Here is a 26,148-nt window from a genome sequence, read left to right on the forward strand (position 1 = left end):
CAGTAGAGTTGAGATAACTGTACCTGTCAGTAGGTAGTTAAACCTCTTCTGTCAGTTGTATCTCCATCAGGTGGCAACACACAGAGATTACCCATACATATATTACACACTCAGAGATTTCCCACATAGAGATCACACACCCAGAGATTACTCACACAGAGATCACACACATAGAGATAGCATACACAGAGATGACACAGAGATTACACACTCAGAGATTACACACATAGAAATCACACACACAGCGATTACACACACAGGTATTACACACACAAACGTCAACACAGGAGTTGGTCTGACAATAGTCACTACAAGCAGAAGAGGGAAAGTGAAAGTACCAAGTAAGTACTTGTACTAATATATTGTTTATAGAAGACATGACACTGCCAATATGAGTACAACTGGTACTGGCCCCCGGACTTAGTTTTGGAAACCCTGCTCTAGGGCTGTTCAAGCATGTGTGTGCACATTTATATCCCTTTTCCCCCTGTGTTTGTGTCTGTGCCTCTCTCACTGTATCTTTCTTTCTATCTCTCTCTCTCTCTCTCTCTCTCTCTCTCTCTCTCTCTCTCTCTCTCTCTCTCTCTCTCTCTCTCTCTCTCTCTCTCTCTCTCTCTCTCTCTCTCTCTCTCTCTCTCTCTCTCTCTCTCTCTCTTGCTCACACACACACCCCGATGAGGTGCTTCGGAGCCTGACTGGCTCTAGGACCCAGTGAGAGAGACACAAGGGGGTGTGGTGATATTTTTTAAACTGACCACAGAACCTTTTAGCTTGCTGCTGCTGCCTCTTTGAACTGACAACAGCTCTGACAGTGCCTTGTGCCTCTCACCAGGCCCCTTGGAACTGAGACACCCCAAGCCACCCGAACCCTGACGGCGGGCCCCCTGTCCATGGTCCCGTGGCCCTCTGTGTCCTGACATGCCAGGCAGCAGCAGCAAACGCGTAGCCCCAGCAGCACACGCGTAGCCCCAGCAGCCCAGCCATGGAGCAGCAAGCCTGGATACTGAGGGGCTTCCTGGCTCAAGTGGAGAGCAAGGAGGCTGAGGAGGAGGAAGCGGAGAGTGGCTTCACAGGGGAGTTCTCAGTGAGTTCATCTATTTATTTGATTACTTTTCTCACTGTATAAAAAAGTGGATTTAGTCTTATGAGTTGGCCTGTCCTGTGATGCTGAGTGTTTACAGTTTGTCTAAACATCGAGAGCATGTGAGGGAGTGTATTTGTTTTTATGTGAGCGTGTGTGGACAAAGAGAGAGTGCTGTTGTGATAAGCCATACTGTTATTCCACTGAGCAGAACTGCCAATTTTCCAAGAAGAATTTCACAAAAGAACGCCATGTTCAGAGACATACTATTTCTGTTATGCTGTTTCTGTGTGGGTTGTTCCTGTATGGGTTGTTTCTGTATGGGTTGTTTCTGTATGGGTTGTTCCTGTATGGGTTGTTTCTGTATGGGTTGTTCCTGTATGGGTTGTTTCTGTATGGGTTGTTTCTGTATGGGTTGTTTCTGTGTGAGTTGTTCCTGTGTGGGTTGTTCCTGTATGGGTTGTTTCTGTATGGATTGTTTCTGTGTGAGTTGTTCCTGTGTGGGTTGTTTCTTTATGGGTTGTTCCTGTATGGGTTGTTCCTGTATGGGTTGTTTCTGTATGGGTGGTTCCTGCAGGGGTTGTTTCTGTATGGGTTATTTCTGTATGGGTTGTTCCTGTATGGATTGTTCCTGTATGGATTGTTCCTGTATGGGTTGTTTCTGTATGGGTTGTTTCTGTATGGATTGTTTCTTTATGGGTTGTTTTTGTATGGGTTGTTTCTGTATGGGTTGTTCCCGTATGGATTGTTCCTGTATGGGTTGTTTCTGTATGGGTTGTTTCTGTATGGGTTGTTTCTGTACGGGTTGTTTCTGTAAGGGTTGTTTCTGTATGGGTTGTTTCTGTGAGAGTTGTTCCTGTGTGGGTTGTTTCTGTGTGGGTTGTTTCTCTATGGGTTGTTCCTGTAGGGGTGGTTTCTGTATGAGTAGTTTTTGTATGGGTGGTTCCTGCAGGGGTTGTTTCTGTATGGGTTGTTTCTGTAAGGGTTGTTCCTGTATGGATTGTTCCTGTATGGATTGTTCCTGTATGGATTGTTTCTGTATGGGTTGTTTCTGTATGGGTTGTTTCTGTATGGGTTGTTTCTGTATGGTTTGTTCCTGTATGGGTTGTTCCTGTGTGTATTGTGTCAGTCAGTCCCCAACTACTGCTTATGAGCTTCCTCTTATTGCACTGCTGCCTGTTTCTGAAGTCCCCCATACAAGTAAGATGATCGACAGGCAAATTTGATGTTACGGATGCAGAACCCCCCCCCCCCCCCCCCCCGCCTCACCACCCTGTACGCACATACACACACATACACACGTAAACACACACACACATTTACACACACATATACACACATAAACACAAACACATATACACACACATATACACACACACATACACACATAAACACACACACATATACACACATATACATACACACATGCACATTGTGTGGCTGAAGGGCGGGTGGGTGCCAGGCGGGTTGAATAAAGATAAGCAATACCTTAAAAAATCCATAAATGTAATTATTGTGCAGTTTATATAGTCTACATTGAGGTTTTTCTTTCATTATTTTAGGCTATCTGGTATAACTGCATAAGCCTAAACGTTAGGGTTTAACTGTAGCCAACGCGCGCCAAATAGCCTACACAGCCAATCGCCAAACAAAGCTTCTGGGAAGGGCAGAAGAAGTTAACGTCAATCCGCGGAGGCAAAAAGGACATTGTCGATGTTTAATTCAATAAGACACAAGCTGCAAAAGGATAGTTGAAAATAAAGAGAAGGGAGGACCAGAAAATTAATGTTTAGTAAAGATTTGGGGAAGTGGTAAAAGAGGAAGATAATAGTGCCGGCTATGTTATGTGTGATGATTGTGAGGCTCTATACAAATTCAACAGTCACATGACGGGACTTCAAATAGGCCTATAATATGTCAGGGGACTTGTAGCCTACTGTTTAGATGTGTTAAATGGAAACTGAAGTTTGGACATTGACTAACCAGAATAACATACTGTAGCGACCCGCACAGACAGCTGTGTGTTATGTGTTAGGCTAGGAGGTGGTTGTGTTGTACTGACCAGTACCCGGTGTTCGCGGGGTCCGACATGTCAATCAACCTGCTATCTGCCAATCACGGGAATGCCTGGAATGTTCTGATGCCGGGCATCCTGGTGGTTGGCGGAGTGGCGTGGAGGGGGGGCTGGGCAGGGGGGTGGAGCATTGGAAGTTAAGACCAGGTTCAGCCTTTGTTCTCTCTCTCTTACGTCTGGGCTTCACAAGAGAAGGTCACGATTGGCTTGTGGGTTATCTGTCATCTATTTGGCGTGTGCTACGGCCCAAACAGTAGCCTGTGTAAAGTTGGTTTAATAAACCGTCAATTCGCAAACTCAAGCCTCTGTCTGGACAATTGTTCATTTATGATCTAGTCAGGTCATTACAATACTGTTTTGGCAAACTCCAAGACCTCTTATCATTTACATTACATTTAAGTCATTTAGCAGACGCTCTTATCCAGAGCGACTTACAAATTGGTGCATTCACCTTATGACATCCAGTGGGACAGTCACTTAACAATAGTGCATCTAAAACTTAGGGGGGGTGGGGTGAGAGGGATTACTTAACCTATCCTAGGTATTCCTTAAAGAGGTGGGGTTTCAGGTGTCTCCGGAAGGTGGTGATTGACTCCGCTGTCCTGGCATCGTGAGGGAGTTTGTTCCACCATTGGGGGGGCCAGGGCAGCGAACAGTTTTGACTGGGCTGAGCGGGAGCTGTACTTCCTCAGTGGTAGGGAGGCGAGCAGGCCAGAGGTGGATGAACGCAGTGCCCTTGTTTGGGTGTAGGGCCTGATCAGAGCCTGGAGGTACTGAGGTGCCGTTCCCCTCACAGCTCCGTAGGCAAGCACCATGGTCTTGTAGCGGATGCGAGCTTCAACTGGAAGCCAGTGGAGAGAACGGAGGAGCGGGGTGACGTGAGAGAACTTGGGAAGGTTGAACACCAGACGGGCTGCGGCGTTCTGGATGAGTTGAAGGGGTTTAATGGCACAGGCAGGGAGCCCAGCCAACAGCGAGTTGCAGTAATCCAGACGGGAGATGACAAGTGCCTGGATTAGGACCTGCGCCGCTTCCTGTGTGAGGCAGGGTCGTACTCTGCGGATGTTGTAGAGCATGAACCTACAGGAACGGGCCACCGCCTTGATGTTAGTTGAGAACGACAGGGTGTTGTCCAGGATCACGCCAAGGTTCTTGGCGCTCTGGGAGGAGGACACAATGGAGTTGTCGACCGTGATGGCGAGATCATGGAACGGGCAGTCCTTCCCCGGGAGGAAGAGCAGCTCCGTCTTGCCGAGGTTCAGCTTGAGGTGGTGATCCGTCATCCACACTGATATGTCTGCCAGACATGCAGAGATGCGATTCGCCACCTGGTCATCAGAAGGGGGAAAGGAGAAGATTAATTGTGTGTCGTCTGCATAGCAATGATAAGAGAGACCATGTGAGGTTATGACAGAGCCAAGTGACTTGGTGTATAGCGAGAATAGGAGAGGGCCAAGAACAGAGCCCTGGGGGACACCAGTGGTGAGAGCGCGTGGTGAGGAGACAGATTCTCGCCACGCCACCTGGTAGGAGCGACCTGTCAGGTAGGACGCAATCCAAGCGTGGGCCGCGCCGGAGATGCCCAACTCGGAGAGGGTGGAGAGGAGGATCTGATGGTTCACAGTATCGAAGGCAGCCGATAGATCTAGAAGGATGAGAGGAGAGGAGAGAGAGTTAGCTTTAGCAGTGCGGAGCGCCTCCGTGATACAGAGGAGAGCAGTCTCAGTTGAATGACTAGTCTTGAAACCTGACTGATTTGGATCAAGAAGGTCATTCAGAGAGAGATAGCGGGAGAGCTGGCCAAGGACGGCACGTTCAAGAGTTTTGGAGAGAAAAGAAAGAAGGGATACTGGTCTGTAATTGTTGACATCGGAGGGATCGAGTGTAGGTTTTTTCAGAAGGGGTGCAACTCTCGCTCTCTTGAAGACGGAAGGGACGTAGCCAACGGTCAGGGATGAGTTGATGAGCGAGGTGAGGTAAGGGAGAAGGTCTCCGGAAATGGTCTGGAGAAGAGAGGAGGGGATAGGGTCAAGCGGGCAGGTTGTTGGGCGGCCGGCCGTCACAAGACGCGAGATTTCATCTGGAGAGAGAGGGGAGAAAGAGGTCAGAGCACAGGGTAGGGCAGTGTGAGCAGAACCAGCGGTGTCGTTTGACTTTGCAAACGAGGATCGGATGTCGTCGACCTTCTTTTCAAAATGGTTGACGAAGTCATCTGCAGAGAGGGAGGAGGGGGGGGGGGCGGAGGATTCAGGAGGGAGGAGAAGGTGGCAAAGAGCTTCCTAGGGTTAGAGGCAGATGCTTGGAATTTAGCGTGGTAGAAAGTGGCTTTAGCAGCAGAGACAGAGGAGGAAAATGTAGAGAGGAGGGAGTGAAAGGATGCCAGGTCCGCAGGGAGGCGAGTTTTCCTCCATTTCCGCTCGGCTGCCCGGAGCCCTGTTCTGTGAGCTCGCAATGAGTCATCGAGCCACGGAGCGGGAGGGGAGGACCGAGCCGGCCTGGAGGATAGGGGACATAGAGAGTCAAGGGATGCAGAGAGGGAGGAGAGGAGGGTTGAGGAGGCAGAATCAGGAGATAGGTGGGAGAAGGTTTGAGCGGAGGGAAGAGATGATAGGATGGAAGAGGAGAGAGTAGCGGGGGAGAGAGAGCGAAGGTTGGGACGGCGCGATACCATCCGAGTAGGGGCAGTGTGGGAGGTGTTGGATGAGAGCGAGAGGGAAAAGGATACAAGGCAGTGGTCGGAGACTTGGAGGGGAGTTGCAGTGAGGTTAGTGGAAGAACAGCATCTAGTAAAGATGAGGTTGAGCGTATTGCCTGCCTTGTGAGTAGGGGGAAGGTGAGAGGGTGAGGTCAAAAGAGGAGAGGAGTGGAAAGAAGGAGGCAGAGAGGAAAGAGTCAAAGGTAGACGTGGGGAGGTTAAAGTCGCCCAGAACTGTGAGAGGTGAGCCGTCCTCAGGAAAGGAGCTTATCAAGGCATCAAGCTCATTGATGAACTCTCCGAGGGAACCTGGAGGGCGATAAATGATAAGGATGTTAAGCTTGAAAGGGCTAGTAACTGTGACAGCATGGAATTCAAAGGAGGCGATAGACAGATGGGTAAGGGGAGAAAGAGAGAATGACCACTTGGGAGAGATGAGGATCCCGGTGCCACCACCCCGCTGACCAGACGCTCTCGGGGTGTGCGAGAACACGTGGGCGGACGAAGAGAGAGCAGTAGGAGTAGCAGTGTTGTCTGTGGTGATCCATGTTTCCGTCAGTGCCAAGAAGTCGAGGGACTGGAGGGAGGCATAGGCTGAGATGAACTCTGCCTTGTTGACCGCAGATTGGCAGTTCCAGAGGCTACCGGAGACCTGGAACTCCACGTGGGTCGTGCGCGCTGGGACCACCAGAGTAGGGTGGCCGCGGCCACGCGGTGTGGAGCGTTTGTATGGTCTGTGCAGAGAGGAGAGAACAGGGATAAACAGACACATAGTTGACAGGCTACAGAAGAGGCTACGCTAATGCAAAGGAGATTGGAATGACAAGTGGACTACACGTCTCGGATGTTCAGAAAGTTAAGCTACGTAGCAAGAATCTTATTGACTAAAATGATTAAAATACTAGTCCCGTGCAAATAGAAATCCCTATGTTTTGAGAGAAATGTCGGAGTTTGACAGGTGTTGCTCGTGGTTTGAGCAAGAAAACAACTAATTACATAAGCTGAAAGATGTGCTGCACATAGGCTTTACAGTGCATTCATAAAGTATTCAGACCCCTTGACTTTTTCCACATTTTGTTACGTTAAAGCCTTATTCTAAAATGTATTAAAGAAAATGTTCCCCTCATAAATCTAAACACAATACTCCATAATGACGAAGTGAAAACAGGTTTTTAGACATTTTTGCAAACGTATTAAAAATAAAAACAGAAATACCTTATTTACATAAGTATTTATACCCTTTGCTCTGAGACTCGAAATTCAGCTCAAGTGCCTGTGGTAAATTCAATTGATTGAACATGATTTGGAAAGGCACACACCTGTCTATATAAGGTCCCACAGTTGACAGTGCATGTCAGAGCAAAAACCAAGCCATGAGGTTGAAATAATTATCCGTAGAGCTCCGAAACAGGATTGTGCTGATGCACAGATCTGGGGAAGGGTACCAAAAACACAGTGGCCTCCATCATTCTTAAATGGAAGGAGTTTGGAACTACCAAGACTCTTCCTAGTGCTGGCCGCCCGGCCAAACTGAGCAATCGGTGGAGAAGGACCTTGGTCAGGGAGGTGAAAAAGAACCTGATGGTCACTCTGACAGAGCTCTATCGTTCCTCTGTGGAGATGGGAGAACCTTCCAGAAAGACAACCGTCTCTGCAGCACTCCACCAATCAGGCCTTTACGGTAGAGTGGCTAGACGGAAGCCACTCCTCAGTAAAAGGCACATGACAGCCCGCTTTGAGTTTGCCAAAAGGCACCTAAAGGTGTCAGAATCATGCTGTGTGGATGTTTTTCAGTGGCAGGAACAGGGAGACAAGTCAGGCTTGAGGGAAAGATGAATGGAACAAAGTACAGAGAGATTCTTGATGAAACCTGCTCCAGAGCTCTCAGGACCTCAGCCTGGGGTGAAGGTTCACCTTCTAACAGGACAATGACCCTAAGCACACAGCCAAGACAATGCAGGAGTGGCTTCAGGACAAGTCTCTGAATAAGTGGCCCAGCCAGAGCCCGGACTTGAAACCGATCTCTGGAGAGGCGTAAAAATAGCTGTGCAGCGATGCTCCCCATCCAGCTTGAAAGGATCTGCAGAGAAGAATGGGAGAAACTCCCCAAATAAAGGTGTGCCAAGCTTGCAGCGTCGTACCCAAGAAGACTCGAGGATGTAATCGCTGCCAAAGGTGCTTCAACAAAGTACTGAGTGAGGGGTATGAATACTTATGTAAACGTGATATATATTTTTTTCACAAGGTTTGTGTGTAGATTGTTGAGGGGAAAAAACAATTGAATACATTTTAGAATAAGGCTGTAACGTAACAAAATGTTTAAAAATGAAAGGGGTCTGGATACTTTCCGAATGCACTGTATATGAAGGGCCTATACGTATCGACTTTCACAGTAAATGTTTTTTTTTAAACTTTTTGTGGGATTGAACTGAACATCGCCAAATGCATCATGAAAAAATATTGCACCTCTGGAATAACGGACATTCTGGGGTAATAAATACATAACCAACGTTCTCTAGTAATACTAGTCCTGTGCAAATATGGCTACAGCCTTAATATTAACTCCTAAAGATTTAAGCATTTATTGCAATGAAATTATACACCAAATGTAGGCAAAATTTGGACTTGGGAACAGGAGTGGAGAAAGTAATGCTATGCTCAGTTAGATACCATCTATAGAGGTGCTGTCTTTGTCATAAAAGCTGATAGTATTTAAACCACATAAAATATGCATCGAAGCCGAACTGAAATCTTATCAGAAACAGGTTTTGTGGTTTTCACAGCTTTCTTTTCCCTTACAACTGGTCAAACTGATGTCATTTGGACATTTTGCTTCATTGTATTTTCTCCCCAGTCCCTAAACATCTTTGCACCGTGAAAGATGACAGAGAAAACTTCAAAGATGTCAAATAGATTGAAGTGTTCATTCTATCGATCTATTACAGTATTCTTTCTGTTGAGTAAGGGTTTATTTAGTTTTCTAGGGCAACATGTAATGACAAAAGAGAAACTACATGTATCTAATTATAGTCAAGTTGATTAACAAATAGCCAACCAAAATTGGGTAATTATAAGCAGAAACATATCTAAATCAGGCAACACCTATTAAGCAATCGTTCTGCAGTCTTTGACTGTAGCCTATAGCCCATTTGATTTATTTCCGGCACTGTATGTTTCCAGTAATCTAATGACTAAGTCTGAGCCATGCCAGAACTGACGTTAAGCTTTGACAGTGGTGTGGTGTCACAGTGTTACCCACCGAGTGTACAGTACATGGGTGTGATTATAACACAGACTCTACACTCAGAAACAAAGGTGCTATCTAGAATCTAAAACTGAATCCATAGGAGAACCCTTTGAAGAGTTACTAGACTCAGACATAGGAACTGTGACACCTGCAATCTCAATGGCTGTATGGCTACATACTTCCAATTCCCCAGAGGAACAAGGTGTTTAGACACCCTTACATTTAGCCAGACCGGTCTGGGTAATAGACTGAGATAACCACTTCCCTCCTGCACCTGCAAATATATGCCTAGTATTTTATTTTATATTTTCCTCACTTCTCACTGTTGCAGAGGCTCAAACGCCAGTCCACCAAGTACCGCACTGACAAAACCTACCCCACCAAAGTAGCGGAGAAGCAGGAGAACGTGAAGAAGAACCGATACAAGGACATTGTTCCCTGTAAGTCAGCTTTTACAGTTACAGTCTAATGTAGTGGTTTGATGTGGTATATTTATGCAGTCCTCACTACAATACTGTCATCATCTCACCTCAGTTGACCACAGCAGAGTGAAGCTGTCCCTTACCACCTCTAAGAATGACAATGACTACATCAATGCCAGCTTCATCAAGGTAGGGTGGCGAGAATTGATCTTGGTATAATAGAAGACACAATAGAAGAGTATCTGCAGTAGAGTCCCAGGGTGTGTGACCATATGCTCTGTAACCCCAGGGAGTGTCAGGGGCCAGGGCCTACATTGCCACTCAGGGCCCTCTGCCCCACACCGTGCTGGACTTCTGGAGGATGCTCTGGGAGTACAACATAGAGGTACCACTCTGTCTGCCTGTCAGTCTCTGTGTGTATATCTCACTCACTCACTCTTTCTCTCTCTGTCTCTCTGTCTCTCTGTCTCTCTGTCTCTCTGTCTCTCTGTCTCTCTGTCTGTCTGTCTGTCTGTCTGTCTGTCTGTCTGTCTGTCTGTCTGTCTGTCTGTCTGTCTGTCTGTCTGTCTGTCTGTCTGTCTGTCTGTCTCTCTCTCTCTCTCTTCTTTCTCTCTCTCTCTCTCTCTGAAAATTAAGCTAACACATTTTAATTCATATGATTAATATATTATTCAATAATTATAGTATAAAACATCCAATTTGGACCAAACCTTTTTCTAACAATGAGTAAGACATGAGTAAGACATCCACTGACCCCCCATACCTCACGCCAATCCCCCCCCCAACAACGATTAAATAGATTTGATTTTTGTTGTTGATGATTAGATATATTATCAGTTCTCTATGCTTGACAAGTAGTATTGAACTGTGGCTCTGAGTATTGTTTGATCATCCACGATTTCAGAACAATCTGAGATGGTGGGTGTTGAAATCCTATTTTCCATGCTTTTTGAGGTAGAACAACCCCCTGTCATTCTCTCTCTGGTGATGTTGCACTGATGGGGATCTTGTCTTCTATCAGGTCATAGTGATGGCTTGCAGGGAGTATGAGATGGGCAGGGTAAGTCACTCTCTATGCTCATGTTATTATTATACTGCATTTCATAGTCATAGACTGTGGTAAATATTAGGTCAGTGTTGTAGCCTGTTGCACATTGAACACAGATTGTTTGTAATGTGACCCACTTATTCTTTTGTAGAAAAAGTGTGAGCGCTACTGGCCGGAGAAACAAGAGGAGCCATTTGTTTGTGACCCATTTACTATTTACTGCGTGAGTAGTAGGCTACTTCTTCCCTCTCTCTGACCACTTCCTGCTTTGGTTGGTTCTCTTGTCCTCTCGCAAGACAACCAGCATCCGGAAGTCGGCCCCTCTAGTCACCCCTCTCCTTGTTTGTTCGGTGATCGAAGTCACCGGCTTTCTAGCCATCACCGCTCCATTTTCATGTATCCATTTGTTTTGTCTTGTTCCCTGCACACATGGTTTTCATTCCCCAATCACACTACATGTATTTATTCCTCTGCTCCCCATCATGTCTTTGTGTGAGATTGTTTCGTGTTACGTGTCTATGTTGACGTGCTTTACTGGTATGCGTTTATTCCGTGTTTTATTTCACGAGGTATGTTATTGTGTTTATACAGTATTATTGTGATTGTTTGCGCGTTGGCACTTTTGCATTGGCTGGAGGTTCTGACGCAGTGGCGTGCCTCTGTAGGTTTCTCCTGCCTCAATAAAGTGTGCGCCTGTTCACAACTCTCTGCTCTCCTGCACCTGACTCCGCTCCCAGTACCCACGCCATTGACACCATAACTATGTTATCAACAATACAGTTAGTAGTAGTCATGAATGGTAGATGAATACAACCTTATTGAAGAGCCAGATACAAAAAGATACAGGCATATACAAAAGTCCCTTGATGTGCTTAGTACTTTTTCCTTTTGGGATTCTAATTTATAGGGTTCTGCTCAAATATGCCTGAAATATGCATAAACATTAATAATCCCTCATGTGTGAAGTACATGTAGTAAACTAATGTTATTCCCAAATTAGAAAGAAAAGTGTCTGCAGGTGTGTGAAAAGAATGCTAAACTGCCAACTCTGTGTGTTTGTGTACAGGACTCAGAGGAAAGTAAAGGGGACTATGTGAGCAGAAACTTGAGGGTGACCTATAGTAATGTAAGAACTGTTTATACCCTTATTATATACTGAGATGGAGTGATAATTAGAAACAGTCATGTGAAGAATCTGCAAACAAGACATACAGTTCCTTTGGAAAGTATTCCGACCCCTTGACATTTTCCATATTTTGTTACGTTACAGCCTTATTTACAACCTTATTCTAAATGGATTGCATTTTTTTTATCTCAGCAATCTACACACAATAGCCCATAATGACAATGTGAAAAAAGGTTGTTAGATATTTTGCATATGTATTAAAAGTAAAAACCAGAAACACCTCATTTATTCAGTATTCAGACCCTTTGCTATGAGACTTGAAGTTGAGCTCAGGTGCATCCTGTTTCCATGGATCATCCTTGAGATGTTTCTGCAACTTGATTGGAGTCCACCTGTGGTCAATTCAATTGATTGGACATGATTTGTAAAGCCACACACCAGTCTATATAAGGTCCCACAGTTGACAGTGCATGTCAGAGAAAAAAACAAGCCATGAGGTCTGTGTTTTGAGAAAAATGATTTTGACAGGTTTTTGATTTAGATTTTGACAAAACAATAACTGATTTGATGAATTGAAATAAGTGCTCCGCATAAACGATACATGAAGGGCCTACATTTGTCAACTTTCACAGTTAATGCTTCTGTTCATATGTGTTCTGTGAATGATCTGAACATCACCGAATGCATCATAAAAAAATATTGCACCTCTGGAATAACGGACATTCTGGGGTAATAAATACATAACCAACGTTCTCCAGTAATACTAGTCCTGTGCAAATATGGCTACAGCCTTAATATTAACTCCTACACGTTGGGTGTTTCTTTTTCCTGACAACCAGAAAATCCTCCCCTGTTTTTTATTGATGTATTGTATTTTTTCCTCAGTCTCTAAACGTCTGCGAAAGATGACAGAGTAAACTTCACTGGTGTCAACTAGATTGCAGCATCTATCTAATTATTGTCAAGTTGACAAAAAAATTGCCTATCAAAATGTCGGAAACTATAAGCAGAAATATATCTAAATCAGTTCTGCCAAAAAATCTTTCTGCAGTCTTTGACTGTAGCCTATTGCACATTTTCTATATTTGCGGGTTAGGGTTGGGTGTGGGCCTCAGATTTTCACTTTATCACATGTAGTTGGGCGGTTGTAGCAGATGGGTTATTAGTGTGGCACCACTTTCACACACACACACACACACACACACACACACACACACACACACACACACACACACACACACACACACACACACACACACACACACACACACACACACACACACACACACACACACACACACACACACACACACACACACACAAAAGTAGCCACCATCTATGAGAGCAGGTATTAATGCCCTGGGTTGGTAATGGTCTAGCCCAGTTAGACTCACGTGTATCCTGCCACTCACTCACTCACTCACCCACTCACTCACTCACAACCAACACTGCTTGAGACCCCCCATCGAAATCCATCTTTGTTTAAGTTAGAGATATCTGCTCTTTTGCATGGGCTACATCTCAATCCATCACATCCGCTGATGTCGGCCTTCCACATCGCGGTGGAAGGTGGCAAAACTACAGCGGTGTTACTCAGACCAGGAGACAATCCTGAAAATCTGTCTTCTCATAAAAACTGTAGCGTCTGACCGGTTTGGGTGTTCTCCTTTTTGCTCTACAGTAAAAAAATATATTATTCTGCACTTTCTTATATCAATCAAATGTATTTTAATCAATCAAATGTATTCATAAAGCCCTTCTTACATCAGCTGTACTGAAACCCAGCCTAAACTCCCAAACAGCAAGCAATGCAGGTGTAGAAAAACTCCCTAGAAAGGCTGGAACCTAGGAAGAACCTAGAGAGGAACTCTCTAGAGACAGCAGGGGTGGTAGAGATACTCTTATTGATCGGCTATGAAAAGCCAACTGACATTTACTCCTGAGGTGCTGACTTGCTGCACCCTCGAAAACTAGTGTGATTATTATTATTTGACCATGCTGGTCATTTATGAACATTTTGGCCATGTACTGTTATAATCTCCACCCGGCACAGCCAGAAGAGGACTGGCCCCCCCTCATAGCCTGGTTCCTCTCTAGGTTTCTTCCTAGGTTTTGGCCTTTCTAGGGAGTTTTTCCTAGCAACCGTGCTTCTACACCTGCATTGTTTGCTGTTTGGGGTTTTAGGCTGGGTTTCTGTACAGCGCTTTGAGATATCAGCTGATGTAAGAAGAGCTATATAAATCAATTTGATTTTATTTGGTTGTAGAGGGTGCAACAGGTCAGCACCTCAGGAGTAAATGTCAGTGGGATTTTCATAGCCGATCATTCAGAGTATCTCTACCACTCCTGCTGTCTCTAGATAGTTGAAAACAGCAGGTCTGGGACAGGTAGCACGTACGATGAACAGGTCAGGGTTCCATATCCACAGGCAGAACAGTTGAAACTGGATCAGCAGCACGACCAGGTGGACTGGGGACAGCAAGGAGTCATCAGGCCAGATAGTCCTGAGGCATGGTCCTAGGGCTCAGGTCCTCCGAGAGAGAGAAAGAAAGAGAATAAGAGAGAGCATACTTAAATTCACACAGGACAACGAAGACAGGAGAAATACTCCAGATATAACAGACTGACCCTAGCCCCCCGACACATGAACTATTGCAGCATAAATACTGGAGGCTGAGACAGGAGGGATGGGAAAACACTGGCAGTGTGTAACCCCACCCACACGAAGATCACCCCCACGGCACATACTCAAGGAGGGGCACCAACCCGGACAGGAAGATCACGTCAGTGAGTCAACCCACTCAAGTGATGCACCCCTCCTAGGGACAGCATGGAAGAGCACCAGTAAGCCAGTGACTCAGCCCCTGTAATAGGGTTAGAGGCAGAGAATCCCAGTGGAGAGAGGGGAACCGGCCAGGCAGAGACAGCAAGGGCGGTTCATTGCTCCAGTGCCTTTCCGTTCACCTTCACACTCCTGGGCCAGGCTACACTATCATAGAACCTACTGAAGAGATGAGTCTTCAATAGGTTGACATTTACATTTACATTTAAGTCAGTTAGCAGACGCTCTTATCCAGAGCGACTTACAAATTGGTGCATTCACCTTATGACATCCAGTGGAACAGCCACTTTACAATAGTGCATCTAAAACTTAAAGGGGGGGGGTGAGAGGGATTACTTATCCTATCCTAGGTATTCCTTAAAGAGGGAGGGTTTCAGGTGTCTCCGGAAGGTGGTGATTGACTCCGCTGTCCTGGCGTCGTGAGGGAGTTTGTTCCACCATTGGGGGGCCAGAGCAGCGAACAGTTTTGACTGGGCTGAGCGGGAGCTGTACTTCCTCAGTGGTAGGGAGGCGAGCAGGCCAGAGGTGGATGAACGCAGTGCCCTTGTTTGGGTGTAGGGCCTGATCAGAGCCTGGAGGTACTGAGGTGCCGTTCCCCTCACAGCTCCGTAGGCAAGCACCATGGTCTTGTAGCGGATGCGAGCTTCAACTGGAAGCCAGTGGAGAGAACGGAGGAGCGGGGTGACGTGAGAGAACTTGGGAAGGTTGAACACCAGACGGGCTGCGGCGTTCTGGATGAGTTGAAGGGGTTTAATGGCACAGGCAGGGAGCCCAGCCAACAGCGAGTTGCAGTAATCCAGACGGGAGATGACAAGTGCCTGGATTAGGACCTGCCCCGCTTCCTGTGTGAGGCAGAGTCGTACTCTGCGGATGTTGTAGAGCATGAACCTACAGGAACGGGCCACCGCCTTGATGTTGGTTGAGAACGACAGGGTGTTGTCCAGGATCACGCCAAGGTTCTTAGCGCTTTGGGAGGAGGACACAATGGAGTTGTCAACCGTGATGGCGAGATCATGGAACGGGCAGTCCTTCCCCGGGAGGAAGAGCAGCTCCGTCTTGCCGAGGTTCAGCTTGAGGTGGTGATCCGTCATCCACACTGATATGTCTGCCAGACATGCAGAGATGCGATTCGTCACCTGGTCATCAGAAGGGGGAAAGGAGAAGATTAGTTGTGTGTCGTCTGCATAGCAATGATAGGAGAGACTATGTGAGGTTATGACAGAGCCAAGTGACTTGGTGTATAGCGAGAATAGGAGAGGGCCTAGAACAGAGCCCTGGGGGACACCAGTGGTGAGAGCGCGTGGTGAGGAGACAGATTCTCGCCACGCCACCTGGTAGGAGCGACCTGTCAGGTAGGACGCAATCCAAGCGTGGGCCGCGACGGAGATGCCCAACTTGGAGAGGGTGGAGAGGAGGATCAGATGGTTCACAGTATCGAAGGCAGCCGATAGATCTAGAAGGATGAGAGCAGAGGAGAGAGAGTTAGCTTTAGCAGTGCGGAGCGCCTCCGTGATACAGAGGAGAGCAGTCTCAGTTGAATGACTAGTCTTGAAACCTGACTGATTTGGATCAAGAAGGTCATTCAGAGAGAGATAGCGGGAGAGCTGGCCAAGGACGGCACGTTCAAGAGTTTTGGAGAGAAAAGAAAGAAGGGATACTGGTCTGTAATTGTTGACATCGGAGGGATCGAGTGTAGGTTTCTTCAGAAGGGGTGCAACTCTCGCTCTCTTGAAGACGGAAGGGACGTAGCCAGCGGTCAGGGATGAGTTGATGAGCGAGGTGAGGTAAGGGAGAAGGTCTCCGGAAATGGTCTGGAGAAGAGAGGAGGGGATAGGGTCAAGCGGGCAGGTTGTTGGGCGGCCGGCCGTCACAAGACGCGAGATTTCATCTGGAGAGAGAGGGAGAAAGAGGTCAGAGCACAGGGTAGGGCAGTGTGAGCAGAACCAGCGGTGTCGTTTGACTTAGCAAATGAGGATCGGATGTCGTCGACCTTCTTTTCAAAATGGTTGACGAAGTCATCTGCAGAGAGGGAGGGGGGATTCAGGAGGGAGGAGAAGGTGGCAAAGAGCTTCCTAGGGTTAGAGGCAGATGCTTGGAATTTAGAGTGGTAGAAAGTGGCTTTAGCAGCAGAGACAGAGGAGGAAAATGTAGAGAGGAGGGAGTGAAAGGATGCCAGGTCCGCAGGGAGGCGAGTTTTCCTCCATTTCCGCTCGGCTGCCCGGAGCCCTGTTCTGTGAGCTCGCAATGAGTCATCGAGCCACGGAGCGGGAGGGGAGGACCGAGCCGGCCTGGAGGATAGGGGACATAGAGAGTCAAAGGATGCAGAGAGGGAGGAGAGGAGGGTTGAGGAGGCAGAATCAGGAGATAGGTTGGAGAAGGTTTGAGCAGAGGGAAGAGATGATAGGATGGAAGAGGAGAGAGTAGCGGGGGAGAGAGAGCGAAGGTTGGTACGGCGCGATACCATCCGAGTAGGGGCAGTGTGGGAGGTGTTGGATGAGAGCGAGAGGGAAAAGGATACAAGGTACACAGAATCTGTGTCTCTGACATGGGTAGGCAGACCATTCCATAAAATGGAGCTCTGTAGGAGAAAGCCCTGCCTCCCGCTGTTTGCTTAGAAATTCTAGGGACAGTAAGGAGGCCTGCTTCTTGATTTCAAAACAAACTTCCTATTGATTCATTTTTGTTTGGCTAAAACCTGTTTCTTAAAGTAAATGTTTTATGCATTTCTTTTTTAGACCTACAGGGGTCCTAAAATTCAAAATTGAATAGCTAAATGATCCTTGGTATGACCGTCTTAAAACAATTCCATGTCAGCTTATTAGAAAACCAGCCCAGGCCCTTAGACTCTTGATGCTGGACACTTCTTTTTATTCTCCCCAATTTCGTGATATCTAATTGCGATCCAATTACGATCTTGTCTCATCGCTGCAACTCCTCAATGGGCTCGTAGAGGTGAAGGTCATGTTATGCGTCCTCCGAAACATGACCCACCAAACCGCGCTTCTTAACACCCACCCACTTAACCCGGGAAGCCAGCTGCACCAGCGTAATGGAGGAAACACCATTCAACTAACGACCGACTCGGAGGCCTTACATAGCTCATTCTAATATATCTACTACTGTACATTGCATTTTATTTGCACTGTTTATTCACACTGCATATTTAGATTGTGAATTCTTGACATAGCTCACTCTAATATATCTACTGCTGCACATATCATTCTTAGTATCATCTTTTCGGTATATATACGCATAGATTGCACTTGGGTTACTGATACAGTGTTATTCGGGTGGTTAATTGTAATCATTCTGAGATTTATTGATGATTTTAGTTTTTGATTCATTTGTGTACTTGTTTGACATTTTACTGCAATGTTAGGAGCTACTAACACAAGCATTTCGCCACACCCACTATAACCTCTACTAGACTGTGTACGTGACCAATACACTTTGAGTTGATTTCATGGGGTAGGGGTAAACAGGAAGTCAGCGTGAGTACACATGTTTCCTGGTGTGTTCGTCTGTCTGTTTTAATATTGAACTCTGTGGTGTTTCCATAAGTGGTGCCGGACCCTGAGACAGCTGCACTATATCAACTGGCCCGACCATGGGGTCCCTGACACCATCCCTCCCATCCTGGAGCTGCTGCAAGAGATGCGATCCTACCAGGCCCATGGGGATGTGCCCATCTGCATACACTGCAGGTCTCCAAACTCCCACCACACACACACACACACACACACACACGCACACACACACACACACACACACACACACACACACACACACACACACACACACACACACACACACACACACACACACACACACACACACACACACACACACACACACACACACACACACACACACACACACACACACACACACACACAGTACACAACCTGAAGTTTTAATCGTTGTCAGAAACGGAGAGTCAATAAAGCATGGTAAATAGTTCTACAGTTATAGGTCTCCTTTGTGGCTGATGCTAAGCAGTCATATGCTGTGGGGTCCTATCTCATGAAAAAGTGATTGTTCTGTGGATAGAACACATTGTTGTGGGCATCCTGTTGTATAGCCCTTTAAGCTCAGTCACCTTCCCCTTCTCTTAGACACATAGACAGGAAGAGTGTGGGAGGGTGGCCAACATACCACTGAGGGTTGTCAAACAAGCACTTGTACATCTTCCCCTCTCTCTTACTGTCTCTTGCCATGGTTACCGCTAAACTGTTGTAAGGCCTTGGGTTATCTGAAAGCTTAGTGATGATGAATGTTCAAAGGGTTGTGTAAGTAAGACGAGAGAGAGAGAACATTGCGTGTTTCCACACTGCAACCACAGTGGTACACATGGAAATGTCAGCGGTGGACACAGATCTCCTCTTTGAAAGTTACCCAACATGTTTGACATAGGCTTGAGTAGTGTTGCACTACACGCCAGAAAAAGGAGTTTGCCACAACACACGATATCCCCTCACCCTGCTCTCTATAATAAGGCTATAATAGGACGTCTTTAGCATCCTAATTTAGGCCCAATTGCTACAGATTTTTTCCACTCAAGTAAGCCCCAGTCAGATGGCATAACACTTCAGTAGTCAGTTAATAGTAGTGTCTGTGTAACAGGCTGGCATCCAGGCGTGGTATAGAGAACGCGTCACAACATACCCACACCTCCTAGTAGATAGATGAACCACCAGGAACAGAATGTTTAGTCACAGGCATCAGGCATGCCCATGCCACAGAACCATGCTCTCCTCTCTACTCAGTTAGTTAACCCAGAGTCGGGGGTGAGGATAGGAAGGTTTCATAATATGACGTGACAGATCTGCTTCCTGGCATGTTTGCCTTGGAATAGTTCACTCTCCATGGGAGACTGGGCTGCCCTCATATCACCTACACTACATGACCAAAGATATATATGGACACCTGCTTGTCGAACATCTCATTCCAAAATCATGGCAGAGTTGTTCCCCCTTTGCTGCTTTAATAGCTTCCACTCTTCTGGGAAGACTTTCCACTAGAAGTTGAATCTACATAAAGTTCTTCATACATGAGTTGTCATGCAGTCAATATGCTGTTCTGACCTTGCTGCGGGGACTTGCTTCCATTCAGCCACCAGCATTAGCGAGGTCGGGCACTGATGTTGGGCGATTAGGCCTGGCTCGTTGTTGGAGTTCCAATTCATCCCAAAGGTTTTCGTTGGAGTTGAGGTCAGAGCTCTGTGCAGGCCAATCAAGTTCTTCCACCGATCTCGACACACCATATCTGTATGGACCGTGCTTTGTACACAGGGACATTGTTATGCTGAAACAGGAAAGGGACCTTCCCCAAACAGTTGCCACAAAGTTGGAAGTACAGAATAATCTAGAATGTCATTGTATGCAGTAGCGTTAAGATTTCCCTTCACTGGAACTGAAGAGCCATGAAAAACAGCCCCAGACCATTATTCCTTATCCACCAAAATTTACAGTTGGCACTATGCATTGGGGCGGGTAGTGTTCTCCTGGCATCTTCCGTACCCAGATTCTTCTGCCGGACTGCCAGATGGTGAAACGGGTATTCATCACTCCAGAGAAAGCTTTTCCACTGCGAGTCCAATTGCGGCAAGCTTTACACCACTCCAGCCGACGCTTGTGCATGGTGATCAAAGGCTTGCGTGCGGCTGCTCGGCCATGGTGACACTGCATCCAGAGGCAGTTTGGAACTCGGTAGTGAGTGTTGCAACCATTCTGTAAGTTGGTAGGGCCTATCACTCCGCGGCTGAGCCGTTGTTTCTCCTAGACGTTTCCACTTCACAATAACAGCACTTACAGTTGACCAGGGCAGCTCTAGCTTGGCAGCAATTTGAAGAACGGACTTGTTGGAAAGGTGGCATCCTATGACTGTGCCACGTTGAAAGTCACTGAGCTCTTCAGCCATTCGACTGCCAATTTTTGTCTCGTTTTTTTATGTCACCTTTATTTAACCAGGTAGGCCAGTTGAGAATAAGTTTTCATTTACAACTGCTTCCTGGCCAAGATAAAGCAAAGCAGTGTGACAAAAACAACAAGTCTCCAGCTTCAGTGATTTTTGCAATTCGTTCCAGTCATTGGCAGCAGAGAACTGGAAGGAAAGGCGGCCAAAGGAAGAGTTCACTTTGGGGATGACCAGTGAAATATACCTGCTGGGGCGCTTGCTACTGGTGGGTGTTGCTATGGTGACTAGTGAGCTGAGATAAGGCGGGGCTTTACCTAGCAAAGACTTATAGATGACCTGGAGTCCAGTGGGTTTGGCGACGAATATGTAGCGAGGGCCAATCAACGAGCGCATACAGGTCGCAGTGGTGGGTAGTATATGGGCCTTCGGTGACAAAACGGATAGCACTGTGATAGACTACATCCAGTTTTCTGAGTAGAGTGTTGGAGGCTATTTTGTAAATGACACCCCGAAGTCAAGGATCGGTAGGATAGTCAGTTTTACAAGGGTATGTTTGGCAGCATGAGTGAAGGAGGCTTTGTTGCGAAATAGGATGCCGATTCTAGATTTAATTTTGGATTGGAGATGCTTAATGTGAGTCTGGAAGGAGAGTTTACAGTCTTACCAGACACCTAGGTATTTGTAGTTGTCCACATATTCTAAGTTAGAACCGTTCAGAGTAGTGATGCTAGTCGGGCGGGCAGGTGCCGGCAGCAATCGGTTGAAGAGCATGCATTTAGTTTTACTAGCATTTCAGAGCAGTTGGAGGCCATGGAAGGAGTGTTGTATGGCATTGAATCTTGTTTAGTGGTCTGTTAACACAGTGTCCAAAGAAGGGCCAGATGTATACAGAATGGTGTCATCTGCATAGAGGTGGATCAGGGAATCACCAGCAGCAAGAGCGACATCATTGATATATACAGATAAAAGAGTTGGCCCGAGAATTGAACCCTATGGCATCCCCTTAGAGTCTGCCAGAGATCCAGACAACAGGCCCTCTGATTTGACACACTGAACTCTATCTGAGAAGTAGTTGGTGAACCAGTCATTTGAGAAACCAAGGCTACTGAGTCTGCCGATAAGAATGCAGTGATTGACAGAGTTGAAGGCCTTGGCCAGGTTGATGAAGATGGCTGCACAGTACTGTCTTTTATCGATGGCGGTTAAGATATATTTTAGGACCTTGAGTGTGGCTGAGGTGCACCCATGACCAGCTCGGAAACCAGATTGATAGTGGAGAAGGTACGGTGGGATTCAAAATGGTCGGTGATCTGTTTGTTCATTTGGCTTTCAAAGATTTTAGAAAGGCGGGGCAGGATGGATATAGGTCTATAACAGTTTGGGTCTAGAGTGTCTCCCCCTTTGAAGAGGGGGATGACCACTGCAGCTTTCCAATCTTTGGGGATCTTAGATAATACGAAAGGTTGAACATGCTTGTAATAGGGGTTGCAACAATTTCTGCAGATCATTTTAGAAAGAGAGGGTCCAGATTGTCTAGCCCAGCTGTTTTTAGGGGTCCAGATTGCGGGTCCAGATTGCTGCAGGCAACTTGCTGCAGGGGGTGCAGAGCTATTAACCGGGGTAAGGGTAGCCAGGTGGAGAGCATGGCCAACCGTAGAAAAATGCTTATTGAAATGGATCTCTATGGATAATGCATGCCTGTATGCTCGATTTTAAACACCTGTTAGCAACAGTGTGGCTGAGATAAATCCAGCAATTTGATATATATAATTTTGTATATATATAGTGTCTATATATTACAGTCTCTGTCTCTTAGTGTGGGCCAGGAGCATGCTAAGTGAAATGAGAGTTTGTATTTATATAATGTAATTGTTTGTTCTTCTTAATAAGTGTACTGTATTTTATGTTGACCCTGTTCTGCCTGTTTGTCCATGCAGTGCTGGCTGTGGAAGAACAGGAGCACTGTGTGCCATCGACTACACCTGGAACCTGGTGAAAACACAGGTGAGAACTGTACCTGCCCTACCCTGTACTGTACCATCTCCTCCGAACCCGAGTGTGTATCTATGTTGTGCTGTACTAAGAGCTACCGTATGTATCTGTAACTGTATGTGATACAGTCACCTTACTGATCGTCATTGAGTGCCTTCATGTTTATTTCCAGCTGCTCAAAGAAGACTTCAGCATCTATGACCTGGTTCAGGACATGAGAACACAGAGGCCTTCTGTGGTTCAGACGAAGGTAAAGTGCCTTCAGAAAGTATTCATGCCTCTTGATTTATTCCACATTTTGTAGCCTGAATTCAAAATGAATGAAATCAAAAATGTTCTCACACATATTCACACAATACACCATAATGACAAAGTGAAAACGCTTGGTTAAATCATAAGTATAAGTATTCACAAGTCAGTACTTTGTAGAAGCACCTTTGGTGGTGATTATCAGCTTTGAGTCATTTTGGGTATGTCTGTATCAGCTTTGAGTCATGTTGGGTATCTCTGTATCAGCTTTGAGTCATGTTGGGTATGTCTGTATTCAGCTTTGAGTCATGTTGGGTATGTCTGTATCAGCTGTGAGTCATGTTGGGAATGTCTGTATCAGCTTTGAGTCATGTTGGGTTTGTCTGTATCAGCTTTGAGTCATGTTGGGAATGTCTATATCAGCTTTGAGTCATGTTGGGTTTGTCTGTATCAGCTTTGAGTCATGTTAGGAATGTCTGTATCAGCTTTGAGTCATGTTGGGTTTGTCTGTATCAGCTTTGAGTCATGTTGGGAATGTCTGTATCAGCTTTGAGTCATGTTGGGTTTGTCTGTATCAGCTTTGAGTCATGTTGGGTTTGTCTGTATCAGCTTTGAGTCATGTTGGGAATGTCTATATCAGCTTTGAGTCATGTTGGGTTTGTCTGTATCAGCTTTGAGTCATGTTGGGTTTGTCTGTATCAGCTTTGAGTCATGTTGGGTTTGTCTGTATCAGCTTTGAGTCATGTTGGGAATGTCTGTATCAGCTTTGAGTCATGTTGGGTATGTCTGTATCAGCTTTGAGTCATGTTGGGTTTGTCTGTATCAGCTTTGAGTCATGTTGGGTATGTCTGTATCAGCTTTGAGGCATGTTGGGTATGTCTGTATCAGCTTTGAGTCATGTTGGGTATGTCTGTATCAGCTTTGAGTCATGTTGGGTATGTCTGTATCAGCTTTGAGTCATGTTGGGTATGTCTGTATCAGCTTTGAGTCATGTTGGGTATGTCTGTATCAGCTTTGAGTCATGTTGGGTATGTCTGTATCAGCTTTGAGTCATGTTGGGTATGTCTGTATCAGCTTTGAGTCATGTTGGGTATGTCTGTATCAGCTTTGAGTCATGTTGGGTATGTCTGTATCAGCTTTGAGTCATGTTGGGTATGTCTGTATCAGCTTTGCATCATGTTGGGTATGTCTGTATCAGCTTTGAGTCATGTTGGGTATGTCTGTATCAGCTTTGAGTCATGTTGGGTATGTCTGTATCAGCTTTGCACATCTGGATTTTGGGATATTCTCCCATTCTTCCTTGTAAATTTCCTCAAGCTCTGTTAAGTTAGATGGGGAACAGCAGTGAACAGCAATCTTCAAATATTTCCACAGATTGTCAATGAGATTCAAGTCTGGGCATTGGCTGGATCACTCAAGGACTTTCACGCAGTGAACAGCAATCTTCAAATATTTCCACAGATTGTCAATGAGATTCAAGTCTGGGCTTTGGCTGGATCACTCAAGGACTTTCACATTCTTGGTCTGAAGTCATTCCAGTGTTGCTTTGGCTGAATGCTTGGGGTCATTGTCCTGTCGCTTGCACTCTGAAGCAGGTTCTCATCAAGAATTTTCCTGTATTTGGCTCCATTCATTGTTCCCTCTATCCTTACCAGTCTCCAAGTTCCTGCCACTGAAAAGCATCCCCATAGCATGATGCTACCACCACCAAGCTTCACGGTAGAGATGGTGTTAGATGGGCTATGCATTCAGGCCAAAGAGTTACATTTTTGTCTCATCAATCCATAGAATCTTATGCCTTATGCTTTCAGAGTCTTTCACATGCTTTTTTGCAAACTTCAGGTGTGCTGTCATGAGCCTTTTTCTCTCGAGTGGCTTCCGTCTGGCCACTCTCCCATAAAGCCTAGGTTGGTGAAGTCGCTCTGGATAAGAGCGTCTGCTAAATGACTTAAATGTAAATGTAAATGTGAAGTGCTGTAGAGACTTGTCCTTCTGGCAGGTTCTCCCATCTCAGCCAAGGAACTCTGTAGTTCTGTCAGAGTAGTCATTGGGTTCTTGGTCACCTCCCTGACCAAGGTCCTACTTTCCCGGTTGCTCCGTTTGGTCGGACAGACAAATATAGGCATAGTCTGGGTAGTTCCATATTCTTTCAATTTCCCAATGATGGAGACCACGGTGCTCATGGAAGCTTTCAACACTCTAGAACTTCTTTTACACCCTTTCCCAGATATACAGTGCCTTGCGAAAGTATTCGCCCCCCTTGAACTTTTCGACCTTTTGCCACATTTCAGGCTTCAAACATAAAGATATAAAACTGTATTTTTTTGTGAAGAATCAACAACAAGTGGGACACAATCATGAAGTGGAACGACATTTATTGGATATTTCAAACTTTTTTAACAAATCAAAAACTGAAAAATTGGGCATGCAAAATTATTCAGCCCCTTTACTTTCAATGCAGCAAACTCTCTCCAGAAGTTCAGTGAGGATCTCTGAATGATCCAATGTTGACCTAAATGACTAATGATGATAAATACAATCCACCTGTGTGTAATCAAGTCTCCGTATGAATGCACCTGCACTGTGATAGTCTCAGAGGTCCGTTAAAAGAGCAGAGAGCATCATGAAAAACAAGGAACACACCAGGCAGGTCCGAGATACTGTTGTGAAGAAGTTTAAAGCCGGATTTGGATACAAAAATATTTCCCAAGCTTTAAACATCCAAGGAGCACTGTGCAAGCGATAATATTGGAATGGAAGGAGTATCAGACCACTGCAAATCTACCAAGACCTGGTCATCCCTCTAAACATTTAGCTCATACAAGGAGAAGACTGATCAGAGATGCAGCCAAGAGGCCCATGATCACTCTGGATGAACTGCAGAGATCTACAGCTGAGGTGGGAGACTGTCCATAGGACAACAATCAGTCGTATATTGCACAAATCTGGCCTTTACTCCTCACCTTCCGGCGCCGAATGAGATGGCCGCCTCGCTTCGCGTTCCTAGGAAACTATGCAGTTTTTTGTTTTTTTACGTGTTATTTCTTACATTAGTACCCCAGGTCATCTTAGGTTTCATTACATACAGTCGAGAAGAACTACTGAATATAAGATCAGCGTCAACTCACCATCAGTACGACCAAGAATATGTTTTCCGCGACGCGGATCCTGTGTTCTGCCTTACAAACAGGACAACGGAATGGATCGCATGCAGCGACCCAAGGAAACGACTCCGAAAAAGAGGGAAACGCGGCGGTGTTCTGGTCAGACTCCGGAAAAGGGCACATCGCGCACCACTTCCCAGTATTCTTCTTGCCAATGTCCAGTCTCTCGACAACAAGGTTGATGAAATCCGAGCAAGGGTGGCATTCCAGAGGGACATCAGAGACTGCAACGTTCTCTGCTTTACGGAGACATGGCTTACTGGGAAGACGCTATCCAGGGCGGTGCAGCCAA

General features: G+C 46.0%; 1 protein-coding gene across 8 annotated transcripts in view; it reads left to right on the forward strand.

The window, feature by feature from the left end:
• Positions 1–772: 772 nt before the first annotated feature.
• ptpn22 (protein tyrosine phosphatase non-receptor type 22) overlaps positions 773–26,148 on the forward strand; it is a 39,136-nt gene continuing 13,760 nt past the window's right edge. For 5 of the 8 annotated variants that reach the window (XM_046344343.1, XM_046344345.1, XM_046344346.1 and 2 more), the window contains exons 1-10: positions 773–1,084; positions 9,429–9,537; positions 9,632–9,708; positions 9,809–9,904; positions 10,541–10,579; positions 10,719–10,790; positions 11,634–11,693; positions 18,097–18,239; positions 22,389–22,455; positions 22,616–22,693. In XM_046344343.1, coding sequence (XP_046200299.1) covers positions 983–1,084; positions 9,429–9,537; positions 9,632–9,708; positions 9,809–9,904; positions 10,541–10,579; positions 10,719–10,790; positions 11,634–11,693; positions 18,097–18,239; positions 22,389–22,455; positions 22,616–22,693 — 843 coding nt within the window. In that variant the 5' untranslated portion in view covers positions 773–982. Of the gene's footprint in view, positions 1,085–9,428; positions 9,538–9,631; positions 9,709–9,808; positions 9,905–10,473; positions 10,580–10,718; positions 10,791–11,633; positions 11,694–18,096; positions 18,240–22,388; positions 22,456–22,615; positions 22,694–26,148 lie in introns of those variants that run through there. The other 3 variants (XM_046344344.1, XM_046344348.1, XM_046344350.1) reach the window with 3 other exon arrangements.

This window comes from Oncorhynchus gorbuscha, linkage group LG03 (assembly GCF_021184085.1).
Source record: "Oncorhynchus gorbuscha isolate QuinsamMale2020 ecotype Even-year linkage group LG03, OgorEven_v1.0, whole genome shotgun sequence".
NCBI classification, from domain to species: Eukaryota; Metazoa; Chordata; class Actinopteri; order Salmoniformes; family Salmonidae; genus Oncorhynchus; species Oncorhynchus gorbuscha.